At 65.5% G+C, this 17,300-nt stretch overlaps 1 protein-coding gene across 3 annotated transcripts; it reads left to right on the top strand.

Moving 5' to 3' along the window:
* The first annotated feature begins 674 nt into the window (after window positions 1-674).
* Window positions 675-16,159, top strand: DCAF15 (DDB1 and CUL4 associated factor 15). 3 transcript variants are annotated; one of them, XM_090128714.1, is made up of 13 exons: window positions 678-979; window positions 2,439-2,536; window positions 2,629-2,764; window positions 4,066-4,172; window positions 4,266-4,396; window positions 5,324-5,491; window positions 6,574-7,050; window positions 8,898-9,001; window positions 10,740-10,868; window positions 10,949-11,037; window positions 13,280-13,367; window positions 14,288-14,403; window positions 15,400-16,159. In XM_090128714.1, exons 1-12 carry the CDS (start codon window positions 842-844, stop codon window positions 14,372-14,374), a joined length of 1,752 nt encoding a protein of 583 aa, XP_089984840.1. In that variant the 5' UTR covers window positions 678-841; the 3' UTR covers window positions 14,375-14,403; window positions 15,400-16,159. The 3 variants fall into 3 exon arrangements, with proteins under 3 accessions (XP_089984841.1, XP_089984840.1, XP_089984839.1); XM_090128713.1 differs by having other exon boundaries at window positions 694-979; window positions 13,280-13,384; XM_090128715.1 differs by lacking the exons at window positions 14,288-14,403; window positions 15,400-16,159 and having other exon boundaries at window positions 675-979; window positions 13,280-13,388.
* The last annotated feature ends 1,141 nt before the right edge of the window (window positions 16,160-17,300 follow it).

Below are 17,300 nucleotides of genomic sequence, written 5' to 3'. Positions count from 1 at the left end.
CTGCTACGCCCCCCCCCCCCCCATGATCCCACTGCCCCCTATGGATGGGGGGGGGACACACACCACCGCCCCCCCCCCCCCACTATGCACTTTGGACCCCCCCCCATTTTTTTCCCATTTTTTCACACCAAAGCAGCCCCCCCCCCCCCCCAATAAAGTGCCTGTCCCTGGGGGGGGGGGGCGGGGGTCCCTTGGGGGGGGGTCATTGTGCACCGGGTTCATTTTGTGCTTCGCCACAAAAAATAAAAGTTCTTAAGAAGAGATTTGTGGAGTGGGGGGGGGGGGGGGGGGGTGCGAAAATGGGGTGAAAAAGGGCAAAATTGGGCTGGAAGGGAAGGGAGATAGAAAAAGGGGGGAAGCAGGACAGAAATGGGGTGAAAATGGGCGGAGAGGGGTGAAAAAAGGAGTGAGGCAAAGAACTGGGGGGCGCTGGGGCAGAAGTGGGGCAAAAAGGGGCAGAAATGGGGCAAAAAAAGGCAGAAATGGGGCAAAAAAAGGCAGAAATGGCGCAGCCCCGCGGCTAGGCCGCAGCGCTCCCCGTCGCCATAGCAACGCCCCCTCCGTCCCCACGGCAACCGTCCGAGTGCAGACGGACGGGAGTGCGGGCCAATCAGCGCCCAAGGCGGGACGGGCAGCTGCTCTTCCATTGGCCGCGCTGCCCCGCCGAGGCGGTGCGCGAAGAGGATTGAAGCCCCGTTTAACCAACGGAAAACTAACGTCCCGCCTCATTCCGCCACGTCGCCAAACGATTGGTGCAGGCGTTGCGGTGGCGACCAATGAGCGCGCGACGTGGGCGGGCCGTAGGCGGCGGGCTCCGGAAGCGGAGGGGGCCGGGGGGAAAATGGCGCCCAGCTCGAAATCGGAGCGCGCCGGGCCCGGAGCGAAGCGGGGCACCGCGGGGGCGGCGGGCGGTTCTTCGGCCGGGCAGGGATCCAGGGGGCGTCGGGAACACATCGTGAGGCAGCTGGAGCGAGTCCGGGTCAGCGAGGGGTGAGGGGGGCAGCGGGAGGGGGGCGTGAGGGGCTGGGGGGGGCCGTGAGGGGCTGGGGGGGCCGTGAGGGGGCTGAGGGGGGTCTGGGGGCCTTTGGGGGGGGCTGGAGAGCTCTGAGGGGTGAGGGGGCTCTGAAGGGGGCTGGGGGAGGCGGGGTGGGGGGGGTCCTGGGGGGGATGAGGTGAAAGGCTGGGGGTCTTTGGGGGGTCCTGGGGGATCTGAGGGAAATGGGAGGGGGAGGGGCTGGGGGTGTTCTGAGGGGGGGCTTTGGGGGGACTGAGAGGTCTGTGGGGTTGAGGGGGGCAGGGGGCGTGGGGGGGCTGTGAGGGGGGGCTGGGGGGGGTTTGGGGGGCTTTGGGGGGGCTGGACAGCTCTGAGGGGTGGGGGGGGGCTGAGGGTGATGTGAGGGGGCTCTGAAGGGGGCTGGGAGAGGGGGGGTTGGGGGGGGTCCTGGGGGGGGTGAGGGTGGATGTGAAGGGCTGGGGGTCTTTGGGGGGTCTGAGGGAAATGGGAGGGGGAGGGGCTGGGTGGGCTGGGGGTGTTCTGAGGGTTTTTGGGGGGCTGGGGGGAACTGAGAGATCTGTGGGGTTGAAGGGGGCAGGGGGCGTGGGGGGGCTGTGAGGGGGCTTTGGGGGGGCTGGAGATCTCTGAGGGGTGAGGGGGGGCTGAGGGTGATGTGAGGGGGCCCTGAAGGGGGCTGGGAGAGGGGGGGTGGGGGTGTCCTGGGGGGGGTGAGGGTGGATGTGAAGGGTTGGGGGTCTTTGGGGGGGGGGGGGGTGAGGGATCTGAGGGAAATGGGAAGGGGAGGGGCTGGGGGTGTTCTGAGGGGGGGCTTTGGGGGGACTGAGAGGTCTGTGGGGTTGAGGGGGGGCTGTGAGGTGTGGTGGGGGCTGTGAGGGGGACCCTGAGGGCTCTGGGGGGGCTGTGAGGGGCTTCGGGGGGGTTTGAGGGGCCTGGAGAGCTTTGAGAGGTGGGGGGGGGTCTGAGGTTGATGTGAGGGGGCTCTGAAGGGTTGGGGGTCTTTGGGGGGGTCTGAGGGAAACGGGAGGGGGAAGGGCTGGGTGGGCTGGGGGTGTTCTGAGGGTCTTTGGGGGGCTGGGGGGGACTGAGGGGTTGAGGGGGGTGGGGGGGGCTTTGAGGGGCTGTGAGGTGGGGGGGTGCCAAAGGGGGCTGACAGGATGGGGGGACTTTGGGGGAAACTTGGGGGGCTGAAAGGGGGTCTGTAAGTGGTGGAGGCTGGGGGGGGGGGAGAGGTGGGTCTGAAGGAGCTGAGGGGAAATGGGGGGGGGGGGGGTCCTAAGAATTTGAGGGGGGGGCATTGGGACCGGGGGGCTCCGTTGAGGGCTGTGAGGCGGGCAAACGGGGACGGCGACACCTGGGTGGGGGGGTGGGGGGGGTCCTGTGGGCAGGGATTGTTGACGGTGCCCCCCCCCGGCCCCCTCCCCAGATCAGCGGGCAGCTCTCCCCCCGCCTCTTCCGCAAGCTGCCCCCCCGGGCGTGCATCTCACTGAAGAGCATCGTGGACGAGGAGTTCCTGTGTGCGGGGTGAGGGGTCGTCGTCGCCCCCCCCCCCCCGTCACCCCCCGACCCCCTGGGCCCCCCCTGACCCCCTGTGTGCCCCCCCCTCCCCCCCCCAGGCACATCTTCCTGGGCTTCTCCAAGTGCGGGCGCTTCGTGCTGTCCTACACCAGCAGCAGCGGCGACGACGAGTTCTCCTTCTACATCTACCACCTCTACTGGTGGGAGTTCAGGCTGCACGGCAAGCTGCGCCTGGTACGGACACACGGACACGGGGGGACACACGGACACGGGGGGGCACGCGGGCACGGGGGGGCACGCAGGCACGGGGGGGGGACACGGGCACAGGGGGGCACGCGGACACATGTGGGACAGATGGACATGGGGAGGGCACACGGACTTAGAGGGACAGATGGACGCATGGGGGGCACACGGACATGGGGGGACAGACAGACACATGTGGGACAGATGGACATGGGGAGGGCACACGGACTTGGAGGGACAGATGGACGCATGGGGGGACACACGGACACGGGGGGACAGACAGACACATGTGGGGCAGATGGACATGGGGAGGGCACACGGACAGACAGGGACACACGGACATGGGGGGACAGACAGACGCATGGGGGCACATGGACACGGGGGGACACACGGACACAGGGGGACAGATGGACATGGGGGACAGATGGACACACAGGGGCACCCAGACATGGGGGGACAGACGGACACGGGGAGCACACGGACACATGTGGGACATAGACACAGGGGACAGGTGGACATGGGAGGACAGACGGACACATATGGGACAGATGGACACTGGGAGACAGACACACAAGGGGATACACAGACATGGGACACATAGGGACAGACAGACATAGTGGGGCAGACGGGGGGCACAAGGACACGTGGGGGAACACGTGGATGCGTGGGGACAGACGGACACGTGGGGACAGACAGGCGCGCGGAGTTGCGTGGACACACGGACAGGGGGACGTGGGGGCGTGGGGACGGACAGACAGGAGGACAGGCGGATGTGTTGACGTGGGGACGCTCAGAGGGGGCAGAAGGACACACGGACAGATGGACACGGGGACACGCAGAGACGTGGGGACAGGTAGGTAGAAGGACGGGCGGACGGAGGAACAGGAGGACAGACGGACACAGGGACAGAAGGACGGGCGGACGGAGGAACAGGAGGACAGACGGACACAGGGACAGAAGGACGGGCGGACGGAGGAACAGGAGGACAGACGGACACAGGAACAGGAGGACAGACGGACACAGGGACAGAAGGACGGGCAGACGGAGGAACAGGAGGACAGACAGACAGACACAGGGACAGAAGGACGGGCGGACGGAGGAACAGGAGGACGCGGGGACACACAGACGCGGGGGTGACGGGCGGGCACAGAGATGAGGGGACGCGGGGACAAACAGACGCGGGGACAAACGAACAGACGCAGGTCCACCCGAGCCCGCAGACCGGGGGACAGACGGACGGACAGACAGACAGACAGACAGACACGTCCCCGTCCGTCTGTCCCCCCCCCCAGGTGCGCCAGGTGCGGCTCTTCCAGGACGAGCAGATCTACAGCGACCTCTACCTGACGGTGTGCGAATGGCCCAGCGACTCCTCCAAGCTCATCGTCTTCGGCTTCAAGTGAGCCCCCTCCCCTCGCCCCCCAAACCACCCCCCCGAAACCCCCCCCCCCCCCACCCCGTGACCCCCGACTCCCCCCCCCCCCCCCCGCAGCACCCGCTCGGCTCACGGCCTGCTGGTCAACATGATGATGATGAGCGACGAGAACCATCGCGATATTTACGTCAGCGCTGTCGCCGTGCCCCCCCCCCGCCGCTGCCCCTCCTGCCGCCGCGCCGCCAACGGTGAGACCCCCACCCCCGCCCCCTCCCATCTCCGTGGAGCCCCCCCGGAACCCCCCGACCCGACCCCTGTGCCCTCAGCACCCCGTAACCCCCGTGCCGCCCCCAAACCTCAATGCCCCCCAGCCCCCATGCTCCCCCATCCCCATGTACCCCCCCAAACCCCCCAACCCTGTATCCCCCATCTCCCCCTCAACCCCCCTGCCCCCCAAACCCCCCCTAACTGCCCCCATGTACCCCCCCATACCCCCCAACTCCCCCTAACCCCACCGCCCCCCCATAACGGATATCCCCTGAACTCCCCCCATCCTCTGTGTCCCAACTCCCCCCAAACCCCCCCCCAGCTGCCCCCATGTACCCCCCCATACCCCCCAACCCTGTACCCCCCCAACTCCCCCCCAACCCCAAGCTCCCCCCCAGTCCTCTGTGCCCCATCTCCCCCCCGTCCCCCCAAACTCCCCCCCAGCTGCCCCCATGTGCCCCCCATGGCCCCCAACCCTGTGCCCCCCATCTCCCCCTAAACCCATGCCCCCCACAGCCGATATTCCCCAAACTCCCCCCAGTCCTCTGTGCCCCAAACCCCCCAGCTGCCCCCTTGTACCCCATCCCCACCCCATGACCCCAACCCCCATGCCTCCCCTGTGCCCCATCTGCCCCCCTGACCCCTGTCCCCCCAAACTCCCCCCAGCTGCCCCCATGTACCCCCCCATGGCCCCCAACCCTGTGCCCCCCATCTCCCCCTAACCCCATGCCCCCCACAGCCAATATTCTGCAAACTCCCCCCAGTCCTCTGTGCCCCAGACCCCCCCCAGATGCCCCCCATCCCCACCCCATGCCCCCCAACCCCCATGCCTCCCATGTGCCCCACCTCCCCCCCCATACCCCCGTCCCCCCAAACTGCCCCCAGCCCCAACGCTCGCTGCCCCCCAGGTGAGGCTGCGCAGTGCCTGCGGCACGGCTTCATGCTGCACACCAAGTTCCAGGTGGTCTACCCCTTCCCCACCTTCCAGCCGGCCTTCCAGCTCAAGCAGGACGGCGTGGTGCTGCTCAACACCAGCTACTCGCTCGTCGCCTGCGCCGTCTCCGTGCACAGCGCCGGTAACGCCGCCCTCAGAGCCCCCCCGAGCCCCCAAATCCTCCACGGCCCGCCCTGAGCCCCCCTGAGTCCCTCAAGTCCTCCATAGCCCCCCTGAGCCCACCCTGAGCCCTCAAGACCTTCACAGCCCATCCTGAGCCTCCCCTGAGCCCCCAAGTCCCTTGAAGCCCACCCTGAGCCCCCCCTGAGCCCCCAAGTCCTCCAAAGCCCACCCTGAGCCTCCCCTGAGCCCCCAAGTCCTCCACCGCCCACCCTGAGCCCCCCCTGAGCCCTCAAGACCTTCACAGCCCATCCTGAGCCCTCCCTGAGCCCCCAAGTCCTCTGAAGCCCACCCTGAGCCCCCAAGTCCTCCAAAGCCCACCCTAAGCCTCCCCTGAGCCCCCAAGTCCTCCGTAGCCCCCCCTGAGCCCACCCTGAGACCTCAAGACCTCCACAGCCCGCCCTGAGCCCCCCCTGAGCCCCCAAGTCCTCCGAAGCCCCCTCTGAGCCCCCAGGTCCTCCACACCCCCCCTTGAGCCCCCCCTGAGCCCCCAAGTCCTCCACCCCCCCCCCTGAGCCCACCCTGAGACCTCAAGACCTTCACAGCCCATCCTAAACCCCCCCTGAGCCCCCAAGTCCTCTGAAGCCCCCCCCTGAGCCCCCCCTGAGCCCCCCAATCCTCCATGCCCCTCCATGAGCCCACCCTGAGCCCCCCAATCCTTCACAGCCCCCCCTGAGCCCCCCCTGAGCCCCTCAAGTTCTCCACAGCCCACCCTGCGCCCCCCAGCTCTCTCTGAGCCCATCCTGATGCCCCCCCCCCAAGCCCACCCCGAGCCCCTCAGTGGCTCCTCCTCTGAGCCCCCTCCTCCAACCCCTCTCAAATCGACGGGACCCCTCCTCAAACCCACCCTGACCCCCCCCCCGTGTGACCCCCTGAGCCCCCCCACAGCCCACCCTGAACCGATGTGAGTCCCCTCCATGAGCCCCCCCCCCCCCTCCGGAGCCCCCCGAGTCCCTTCCAGCCCACCCAATGTGACCCCCTCGACCCCCCCCCAAGCCCACCCTGAGCCAACGTGACCCCCCCCCACCTCCCCCCCCCCAACAGGTGACTCCAGCACCCGTCAGATCCTCTACAATCGCCGCACCTCATCGCCTCCTTCTTCCTCCCCCTCCTCCTCCTCCTCCTCCTCACACCGGGGGGGCTGCAGCTCCGCGCACCCCGAAGAGCCGTGCCCCCCCCCGGCCCCGCAGCCCCCCCCCAGCCCCGGCCGCCCCCCGGGGCCGTCCCCAGCCGTGGCCAAAGCCAAAGAGTTCGTGGCCGACATTTTCCGCCGCGCCAAAGAAGCCACGGGGGGGGGGCCGGCGGAGGAAGAGGAGGAGGAGGAGGAAGAAGAAGAAGAAGGGCGGGGGGGAGGCCCTGCTGCAGCCCCCCAGCCCCGCTGCCCCCCCGTGCCCCCCCCGTCCCCGCGGGGCGACCGCAGCCCCCCGACAGCGGGATCCCCCCCCGGAGAACCAGGCTACGTCAACTACACCAAGCTGCGCTACGTGCTGCCCCCCGGGACCCCCGCCGAGCCCCAGGACGGTGAGTGACCCCCACCCGTGGGGGGGCAGCCCTTGCGGACCCCCCCTCGCCCCCCAGCTGCCTCCAAAGACCCCCAACATCCCCCAAAATGCGACGGAACGCCGCCAAACCACCACCACAACGGCCCCAGTGCCCCCGAAACGCCCCCAAATCCCCCCCTAAAATCTCCCAAAATGCCCCAAAATGATCCACAGTCAAAAATGCCCCAAAATGATCCACAGTCATCCCTGGGATTGCCCCAGATGCCCCCAAACGCCCCCAAATGGCCCCAGATGCCCCCAAACACCCCCAAATGGCCCCCAAATGGCCCTAAATGCCCCCAAACGCCCCCGAATGCCCCCAGATGCCCCCAAATGTCCCCAAACGCCCCCAAACACCCCCAAATGCCCCTAAATGCCCCCAAACGCCCCCAAATGCCCCCAGATGCCCCCAAATGTCCCCAAATGCCCCCAAACGGCCCCAAATTACCCACAGACACCTCCAAGATGGCCTCCACGTCTCCTCAAGTGACCCCCAATCCCCCCCCCCCCATCCCAAACGCCCCCAAATCTCTCAGAATGCCTCAAAATGACCCCAAAACGACCCGCAGTCACCTCCAGAATTTCCCAAACTCCCCAGGTGACCCCAAAACACCCCCAGCTGACCCCAGGACATCCTAAAGCACCCCCAGGTGACCCCAAAACTTCCTAAAGCACCCTGAGGTGACCCCAAAACATTTTAAAGCACCCCCGGGTGACCCCAAAACTTCCTAAAGCACCCCCAAGTGACCCCAAAACATCCTAAAGCACCCCAGGTGACCCCAAATCATCCTAAAGCACCCTGAGATGACCCCAAAACTTCCTAAAGCACCCCCAAGTGACCCCAAAACATCCTAAAGCACCCCAGGTGACCCCAAAACTTCCTAAGGCACCCTGAGATGACCCCAAAACATCCTAAAGCACCCCCAAGTGACCCCAAAACATCCTAAAGCACCCCCAGGTGACCCCAAAACATTTCAAAGCACTCCCAGGTGACCCCAAACATTCCTAAAGCACCCCCAGGTGACCCCAAAGCTTCCTAAAGCACCCCCAGGTGACCCCAAAACATTTTAAAGCACCCTGAGGTGACTCCAGAATATCCTAAAGCACCCCGAGGTGACCCCAAAACTTCCTAAAGCACCCCCAGGTGACCCCAAAACATCCTAAAGCACCCTGAGATGACCCCAAAACTTCCTAAAGCACCCCGAGGTGACCCCAAAGCTTCCTAAGCACCCCGACGTGACCCCAAAACATTTCAAAGCACTCCCAGGTGACCCCAAAACTTCCTAAAGCACCCCCAGGTGACCCCAAACATTCCTAAAGCACCCCCAGGTGACCCTAAAACATTTCAAAGCACCCCGAGGTGACCCAAAAACATCCTAAAGCACCCTGATGTGACCCTAAAACTTCCTAAAGCACCCCGAGGTGACCCCAAAACATCCTAAAGCACCCCTGGGTGACCCCAAAACATTTTAAAGCACCCCCAGGTGACCCCAAAACATCCTAAAGCACCCCGAGGTGACCCCAAACATTCCTAAAGCACCCTGAGTTGACCCCAAAACTTCCTAAAGCACCCCCAAGTGACCCCAAAACATCCTAAAGCACCCCCAGGTGACCCCAAAACTTCCTAAAGCACCCCGAGGTGACCCTAAAACATCCTAAAGCACCCCCAGGTGACCCCAAAACGCCTCCAATCGTCTCCAAACCACCCCACGCGCCCCCGGTGTCTCCTGCAACGCCTCCCACCCCCCCCTCCCACCCCCACCAAAGCTCCTCCCACCCCTTTCCCCCTCACCCCCCCCCCCCTCAGGACCCCTCCCCATATTCCAGGCCCCCCCCCGGAGCCGGAGGACGACAAGATCTCGCTGCCCTTCGTCGTCACCGACCTGCGGGGCCGCAGCCTGTGGCCGCTGCGGGAGCACGTGGTGGCACAGGTGGGAATGGGGGGCATTTTGGGGGGGGGTCCTGGGTGGGGGGGTGGGGGGGACACCCCAAATGCCTCCCAACCCCCCCCAAATGCCCCACAACCCTCCCAAACCCCCTCAAAATGCACCACAAGCCCCCCAAATCCCCCACAAATGCCCCCCAACCCTCTCCAAAATGCCCCCCAAACCCCCCCAAAATGGCCCCCAACCACCCCAAGTCCCCCCCCAAATGCCCCCCAAACCCCCCCCAAATGCCACCCAATCCCCCCCAAATGCCCCACAATCCTTCCAAACCCCCTCAAAATGCACCACAACCCCCCCCAAATCCCCCCCAAATGCCCCCCAAACCCCCCACAAATGCCCCCCAACCCTCTCCAAAATGCCCCCCAGCCCCACCCCAAAATTGCCCACAACCGCCCCCAAACCCCTCCCCAAATGCCCCCAACTCCCCCAACTGCCCCCAAGCCCCCCAACCCCCCACAAATGCCACCCAACCCCCCCAAGACCCCCCCCAAATGCCCCCCAAACCCCCCACAAATGCCACCCAAACTCCCCCCATATGCCCCCCCAAAATGTCACCCAACCCCCCCAAAAGGACCCCCAAATGCCCCCCAAACCTCTCCCCAAATGCCCCCAACCCCCCCCAAAATGCCACCCCAACCCCCCCAAATGCCCCCCAAATGCCCCCCAAATGCCCCACAACCACCCCCAAACCCCTCCCCAAATGCCCCCAACCCCCCCAAAATGCCCCCCAAATGCCCCCCAAACACCCCCAAAATGCCCCCCAACCTCCCCCAAAATGCCCCACAACCACCCCCAAACCCCTCCCCAAATGCCCCCCAACCCCCCCCAAAATGGCCCTCAACCCCCCCAAAGTCCCCCCCCCAACCCCAACCCAAAATGCCCCCCAAGCCCCCCAAAATGCCCCCCAACCACCCCCAAAATGTCCCCCAAACTCCCCCAAATGCCCCCCAAAATGCCACCCAAACCCCCCAATGCCCCCAAACCCACCCCCTAAATGCCCCACCCCCCCCAAAATGGCCCCCAACACCCCAAGTCCCTCCCCAAATGCCCCCAACCCCCCCCAAAATGCCCCCAAGACTCCCCGCAAATGCCCCCCAACCCCCCAAACGCCCCCCAAATGCCCCCCAACCTCCCCCAAAATGCCCCACAACCACCCCCAAAATGGCCCCCAACCCCCCCAAAGTCCCCCCCCAAATGCCCCCCAAACACCCCCAAAATGGCCCCCAACCCCCCAAACGCCCCCCAAATACCCCCCAACCTCCCCCACAATGCCCCACAACCACCCCCAAGCCCCTCCCCAAATGCCCCACAACCCCCCCCAAAATGGCCCTCAACCCCCCCAAAGTCCCCCCCCAACCCCAACCCAAAATGCCCCCCAAGCCCCCCAAAATGGCCCCCAACCACCCCCAAAATGTCCCCCAAGCCCCCCCAAAATGCCCCCCAAAATGCCACCCAAACCCCCCAATGCCCCCAAACCCACCCCCTAAATGCCCCCCCCCCAAAATGGCCCCCAACACCCCAAACCCCCCCCAAATGCCCCCCAACCTCCCCCACAATGCCCCCCAACCCCCCCCAAAATGGCCCCCAAGTCCCCCAAGTCCCCCCCCAAATGCCCCCCAGACTCCCCGCAAATGCCCCCCAACCCCCCCAAACGCCCCCCGAAATGCCCCCCAACCCCCTCCAAAATGCCCCCCAACGCCCCGACCCCCCCGGCGCCCCCCAGGGGCAGTTCCTGGCGGTGGAGCAGCTGACGCTGGACTTCGAGTACGTCATCAACGAGGTGATCCGGCACGACGCCGCCTGGGCGCCGCAGTTCTGCTCCTTCAGCGACTACGACGTCGTCATCCTCGAGGTGGGGGGGGGAAGAGGGGGGGGGGGGGCAGAGGGACCCCCGACCCGCACGGCGCCGTCACTGTGCCCCCCCCCCCCCAGGTCTGCCCCGACACCAACCAGGTGCTCATCAACATCGGGCTGCTGCTGCTCGCCTTCCCTGCGCCCGACGAAGAGGAGGGGCTGCTGAGGTGAGACCCCCCCCCTTCCCCCGGAGACCCCCCCGATACACACAGAGCCCCCCCCCCCCAAATACCCACAGATACCCCAGACCCCCCCAATACACACAGAGCCCCCAAATACCCACAGTGCCCCCCCCAAATACCCACAGATACCCCAGACCCCCCCCAAATACCCACAGAAACCTCAGACCCCCCCCAATACACACAGAGCCCCCCCCCCCCAAATACCCACAGATGCCCCAGACCCCCCAAATACCCATAGTGCCCCCCCCAAATACCCACAGATACCCCAGACCTCCCCCAATACACACAGACCCCCCCAAATACAGTGCTCCCAAACCCCCCCCATACACACTGAGCCCCCCCAAAATAGTCACAGAAACCCCAGACCCCCAAATACCCACAGAGCCCCCCCAGATACCCCCAGTGCCCCCCCAAATACCCACAGAGGCCCCAAACCCCCTCCAGTACACACAAAGCCCCCCCCCAAATGCCCACAAATACCCCAGACCCCCCCAATACCTAGAGAAACCCCAGACACCCCAAATACCCACAGACCCCCCTCCAAATACCTACAGATACTCCAGACCCCCCAAATACCCACAGACCCCCCCCCCCGAATACCTACAGATACCCCAGACCCCCCCCAATACCCACAGAGCCCCCAAATACCCACAGTGCCCCCCAACCCCCCCAAATACCCTCAGATATCCTAGACCCCCCCAATACAGAGCCCCCCCAAATACCTACAGAAACCCCAGACCCCCCCAATACCCATAGTGCCCCCCCCAAATACCCACAGATACCCCAGACCCCCCCCAAATACCCGCAGAAACCTCAGACCCCCCTGATACACACAGAGCCCCCCCCCAAATACCCACAGATACCCCAGACCCCCCCCAAAATTCCCACAGAAACCTCAGACCCCCCCAATACACACAGAGCCCCCCCAAATACCCACAGATACCCCAGACCCCCCCAATACCCACAGACCCCCCCGATACACACAGAGCCCCCCCCCCAAATACCCACAGATACCCCAGACCCCCCAAATACCTACAGACCCCCCCCAAATACAGTGTCCCCAAACCCCCCCCCAAATACCCACAGACCCCCCCCAATACACACAGAGCCCCCAGATACCCATAGTGCCCCCCCCCAAATACCCACAGAGGCCCCAAACCCCCCCAGTACACACAGACCCCCCCCCAAATACCCACAGATACCCCAGACCCCCCCCAAAATTCCCACAGAAACCTCAGACCCCCCCCGATACACACAGAGCCCCCCCCCAAATACCCACAAATACCCCAGACCCCCCCAATACCCACAGACCCCCCCCAATACCTACAGATACCCCAGACCCCCCCCAAATACCCACAGACCCCCCCCAATACGCACAGAGCCCCCAGATACCCATAGTGCCCCCCCCCAAATACCCACAGATACCCCAGACCCCCCCCAATACCCACAGAGCCCCCCCCAAATACCTACAGATACCCCAGACCCCCCCCAATACCCACAGACCCCCCCCCAAATACCCACAGATACCCCAGACCCCCCAATACCCACAGACCCCCCCCCAAATACCTACAGATACCCCAGACCCCCCCCAATACACACACAGCCCCCCCCAAATACAGTGCCCCCAACCCCCCCAAATACCCACAGTGCCCCCAAACCCTCAAAACACCCACAGTGCCCCCCCAAAAAACACCCACTCAGAGCCCCCCCCCCAAATACTCACAGACCCCCCCCCCCCAAATCCCCACGGTGCCCCCAACCCGCTCTGCAGCATTGCAGACCCCCCCCCTCAAAATGATCCCAAAGTGGCCCAGACCCCCCACCCAAAATGTCCTAAACGCCCCCCAGAAATATCCTGGACCCCCCCACAAAACACCCCACAAGTGTCGCCCCCCCTCTCCCCCCCAAAAGCCCCCAATCCCCCTAAAATGACCCCAAAATGTCCCAGTCGCCTCCCCCCCCCCAACCGCCCCAAGAAGTGCCCTGCCCCCCCCATTACACCCCAAATGCCCCCAGATGTGTCCCCCCCCCTCCAAAACCCCCCCAGTGCCCCCCGACCCCCCCAGCCATCCCACAGCATCGCAGCCCCCCCCCTTAGAATGACCCGCAGCATCCCTACCCCCCCCCAAAACACCCCAAATACCCCCCAAACGACCCCAAAGTGCCCCCCCCCCACCCAAAACAGCCCCAAATCACCCCCCCCCGACCCCCCCTCGCCCCCCCCCAGGCCGCGGCCGCACCACACCAGCCTGAAGGTGGCCTGGGACCTCAGCAGCGGAGCCTTCAGCACCGTGGGGGTGGGGGCTCTCAGTGAGGTGCGGGGGCAGACCAGGTGAGGGGGGGGCGGGGGGGGGCAGGGGGGGGGCAGCAGGGGGGCAATGGGGGGGGAAGGGGGGGCAGTGGTGCCACGGGGGGGGGGGGAATGGGGGACAGTGTGGGGCAATGGAAAGCGTAATTGGGCCGGGGGGGGCAACAGGGGGGCAAAGGGGGGCAGTGGGGGGGTAATGGGGGGCAATGGAAGGGGTAATTGGGCCGGGGGGGGAAGGGGGGGGCAATGGGGCCATGGGGGGGCAATGGAAGGGGTAATTGGGCTGGGAGGGGGCAAGGGGGGGGGCAAGGGAGGGCAATGGGGGGCAAGGGGGGGACAATGGGGCCATGGGAGGGGGGGGCAGTGGGGGGCAATGGAAGGGTTAATTGGGCTGGGGGAGGCAATGGGGGGGCAATGGGGCCATGGGTGGGGGATGGGGGACAATGGGGGGCAATGGAAGGGACAAGGGGGGGGGCGATGGGGCCATGGGGGGGGCAACAGGTGGTAACGGAGGGCCCCATTTCTGCCCCCCCCTCAACCTCCATTTTTGCCCCCCCTCATCCCCCATTTCTGCCCCCCCCAACCCCCATTCCTGCCCCCCACCCCATTTCTGCCCCCCCTCACCCCCGATTTCTACCCCCCAACCCCCCATTTCTGCCCCCCCAACCCCCATTTCTGCCCCCCCTACCTATTTCTTTCCCCCCTCTCCCCCCATTCCTGCCCCCCCACCCCCCATTTCTGCCCCCGCTCACCACTCATTTCTGCCCCCCACCCCATTTGTGCCCCCCCTCAAACTGCATTTCTACCCCCGAACCCCCATTTCTGTGCCCCCTACCCATTTCTTTCCCCCCTGCACCACTCATTTCTGCCCCCCAACCCCCATTTCTGCCCCCCCCCCCGTTTCTGCCCCCCCCTCGTGCCCCCCAGCGGCAGCGTGTGGAGCTCGTACCGGAAGGGCTGCGTGGACACGGTCATGCGCTGCATCGTCCCGGAGAGCAGCGGCCGCTTCGTTAACAGGATGACTAACGAGGCGCTGCACAAAGGTGGCCCCCCCGCAACACCCCCCCCCCCCCCATTACCCCTGACCTCCCCCAAACCCCCCCAAACCCCCTTAACCCTCCCAACCCCCCCTAAGCCCCTCAATCCCCCCAAACACCTCCCAACCCCCCCTGCCAACCCCCCCAATTTCCTTCAAGCCCCCCTAAATCCCCCCAACCCCCCCAACAGCTCCCAGCCCCCCCCCCACCCCTTAACCCCCCCTAAATCCCCCCAACCACCCCCCACTCCCCCAAAGCCCCCCTTAACCCCCCCCACCCCCCCAAACCCCATAACCCCCCTTAAGTCCCCCCAACCCCCCTCCAAGCCCCCCACCCTCCCAACCCCCCCCAAACCCCCTCCAACCCCCCAACTTCCTCAAAGCCCCCCTAAGCCCCCCAACAACTCCCAGCCCCCCCCAAACCCCTTAACCCCCCCCCAAATCCCCCCAACCACCCCCCACTCCCCCAAAACCCCTTAACCCCTCCAAGCCCCCCCAACGCCCCCCCCAAAACCCCTCCAACCCCCATGTCCCCCCCCCGCCCCCCTAACGCTGCCCCCCCCAAATGCCCCCCCCACCATGCCCCCCCATATGTCCCTCCCCAAATGCCCCCCCACCATGCCCCCCCATATGTCCCCCCTCCCCAATATGTCCCCCCCACCATGCCCCCCCTTATGCCCCCCCCCTCAAAATGCCCCCCCCAACATGCCCCCCCAAATGCCCCCCCCAATATGTCCCCCCCCAAATGCCCCCCCAAATGCCCCCCCATATGTCCCCCCCCTCAAAATGCCCCCCCAACATGCCCCCCCATATGTCCCCCCTCCCCAATATGCCCCCCCCAACATGCCCCCCCCAATATGTCCCCCCCCAAATGCCCCCCCAAATGCCCCCCCATATGTCCCCCCCCTCAAAATGCCCCCTCCAACATGCCCCCCCAATATGTCCCCCCCCAAATGCCCCCCCCAACACGCCCCCCATATGTCCCCCCCCCGTGCCCCCCCAGGCTGCTCGCTGAAGGTGCTGGCGGACGCGGAGCGCTTCACGTGGATCGTGCTGTAGGGCCGCGGCTTCGGGCCTTCGGGGCCTTTGGGGCCTTCGGGGCCTTTGAGGCCTTTGGGGCTTCGGGGCCTTTGAGGCCTTCAGGGCCTTTGGGGCTTCGGGGCCTTTGGGGCCTTTGGGGCCTTCGGGGCCTTTGAGGCCTTTGGGGCTTCGGGGCCTTTGGGGCCTTTGGGGCCTTTGGGGCCTTTGGGGCTTCGGGGCCTTTGGGCTTTGGGGCTTCGGGGCCTTTGGGGCTTCAGGGGCTTTTCGGCTTCGGGGCCTTTGGGGCCTTCGGGCCTTTGGGGCCTTTGGGGCTTCGGGGCCTCTGGGGCCTTTGGGGCTTCGGGGCCTTCAGGGCCTTCGGGCCTTTGGGGCCTTTGGGGCTTTGGGGCCTTCGGAGCCTTTGGGGCTTTGGGGCCTTCAGGGCCTTTGAGGCCTTTGGGGCTTCGGGGCCTTTGGGGCCTTCAGGGCCTTCAGGGCCTTTGGGGCCTTTGGGCCTTTGGGGCCTTCAGGGCCTTTGGGGCTTCAGGGCCTTTGGGGCCTTTGGGAGTTTTGAGGCCTTTGGGGCCTTGGGGCCTTCAGGGGCTTTGGGGCCTTTGGGGCCTTTGGGGCTTTTCTCCCCCATTTTACTGGGGGCTTTTTGGCTTCTCATTCCTTTCCCTGTTTCCGTTCCCCGGGGCGCTGCCCCCCCGTCCCCCCCATAAACGTCCCCATTTCTGCCCTTGTGACGCTGCTTTTCCTTACGGGGCGCTGGGGCCGTTTGGGGTGAATCCCTGCGCTTTTGGGGCGAATTGGTGCAGATTTGGGGCCGATTCGGGGTGAAGCGCTGCGGGTTTGGGGCTGGGGGTCAAATTGCAGCTGGTTTGGGGCTGATTTTGGGGTCAATCCCAGCAGTTTTGGGGTTGATTTTGGGGTAAATTGTGGTCATTTTGGGGCCGATTTTGGGGTGAATCCCTGCAGGTTTGGGGCTGCGGGTCAAACTGCGGCTGTTTTGGGGTTAATTTTTGGGCAAATCCCAGCAATTTGGGGTCAGATTTTGGGGCAAATCCCAGCAGTTTGGGGGCCGATTTGGGGTAAATCTCAGCACTTTCAGGGCTGATTTTGGGGTCAATCCCAGCAGTTTTGGGGCCGATTTTGGGGCAAATCCCAGCAGTTTTGGGGCGAATTTGGGGTAAATCTCAGCACTTTCAGGGCTGATTTTGGGATCAATCCCAGCAGTTTTGGGGCCGATTTTGGGGCAAATCCCAGCAGTTTCGGAGCCGATTTTGGGTCGAACGGCGGCCATTTTGGGGCCGATTTTGGGGCCAATCTCCACCCTTTTGGTTCAGCCCCCACTAAAGCCCAGCAGATGTGGCCCCCCCCCGTTGCCCCCCCCCCAAAAGGCTCCGTGGGACAAAGAGCAGCGGATTTATTCCCTTAAGAAAAGAACTACAAAAGGTACAAAACAGCCGCACTCCGACATGGGGACACGCAGCGCCGGGGGGGGGGGTCCCCGCGCCCCCCCCCCCCCCCCCAAAAAAAAAAAGGGGGATGGAGGGTGGGGGGGGTGGGGCTCCGTTTTGTTGTATGGGAGGTTTTGGGGGGGGGGGGGGGCGCGGGGGGGGCCCCTCCCGGCGCTTTGAGGGCAGCACCACGCGCACAATGGGGGGGGGTACAAAAAGCACAGATCTGAACTATAGAGGGGGGGGGGCTCTACCGGCGGGGGGGGGCTTGAGGGGTGGGGGGGGCCCTTCATGCGGGGGGGGGGGCACAGCGTAAGGCAGCGGCTCTGATGGGGGGGGGGTGTTTGGCACTGGGTTTAAGGAGGGGTTGGGGGTGATGCCCACCCCCAAGGGGGGGTCGTTGCCCCCCCCCACCCCCCCCCCA

This window comes from Phasianus colchicus, chromosome 34, assembly GCF_987193195.1.
Source record: "Phasianus colchicus chromosome 34, bPhaCol1.hap1.1, whole genome shotgun sequence".
NCBI classification, from domain to species: domain Eukaryota; kingdom Metazoa; phylum Chordata; class Aves; order Galliformes; family Phasianidae; genus Phasianus; species Phasianus colchicus.
The sequence above is the reverse complement of the archived record's forward strand: the minus strand, read 5'-3'. Positions and strand labels throughout refer to the sequence as shown.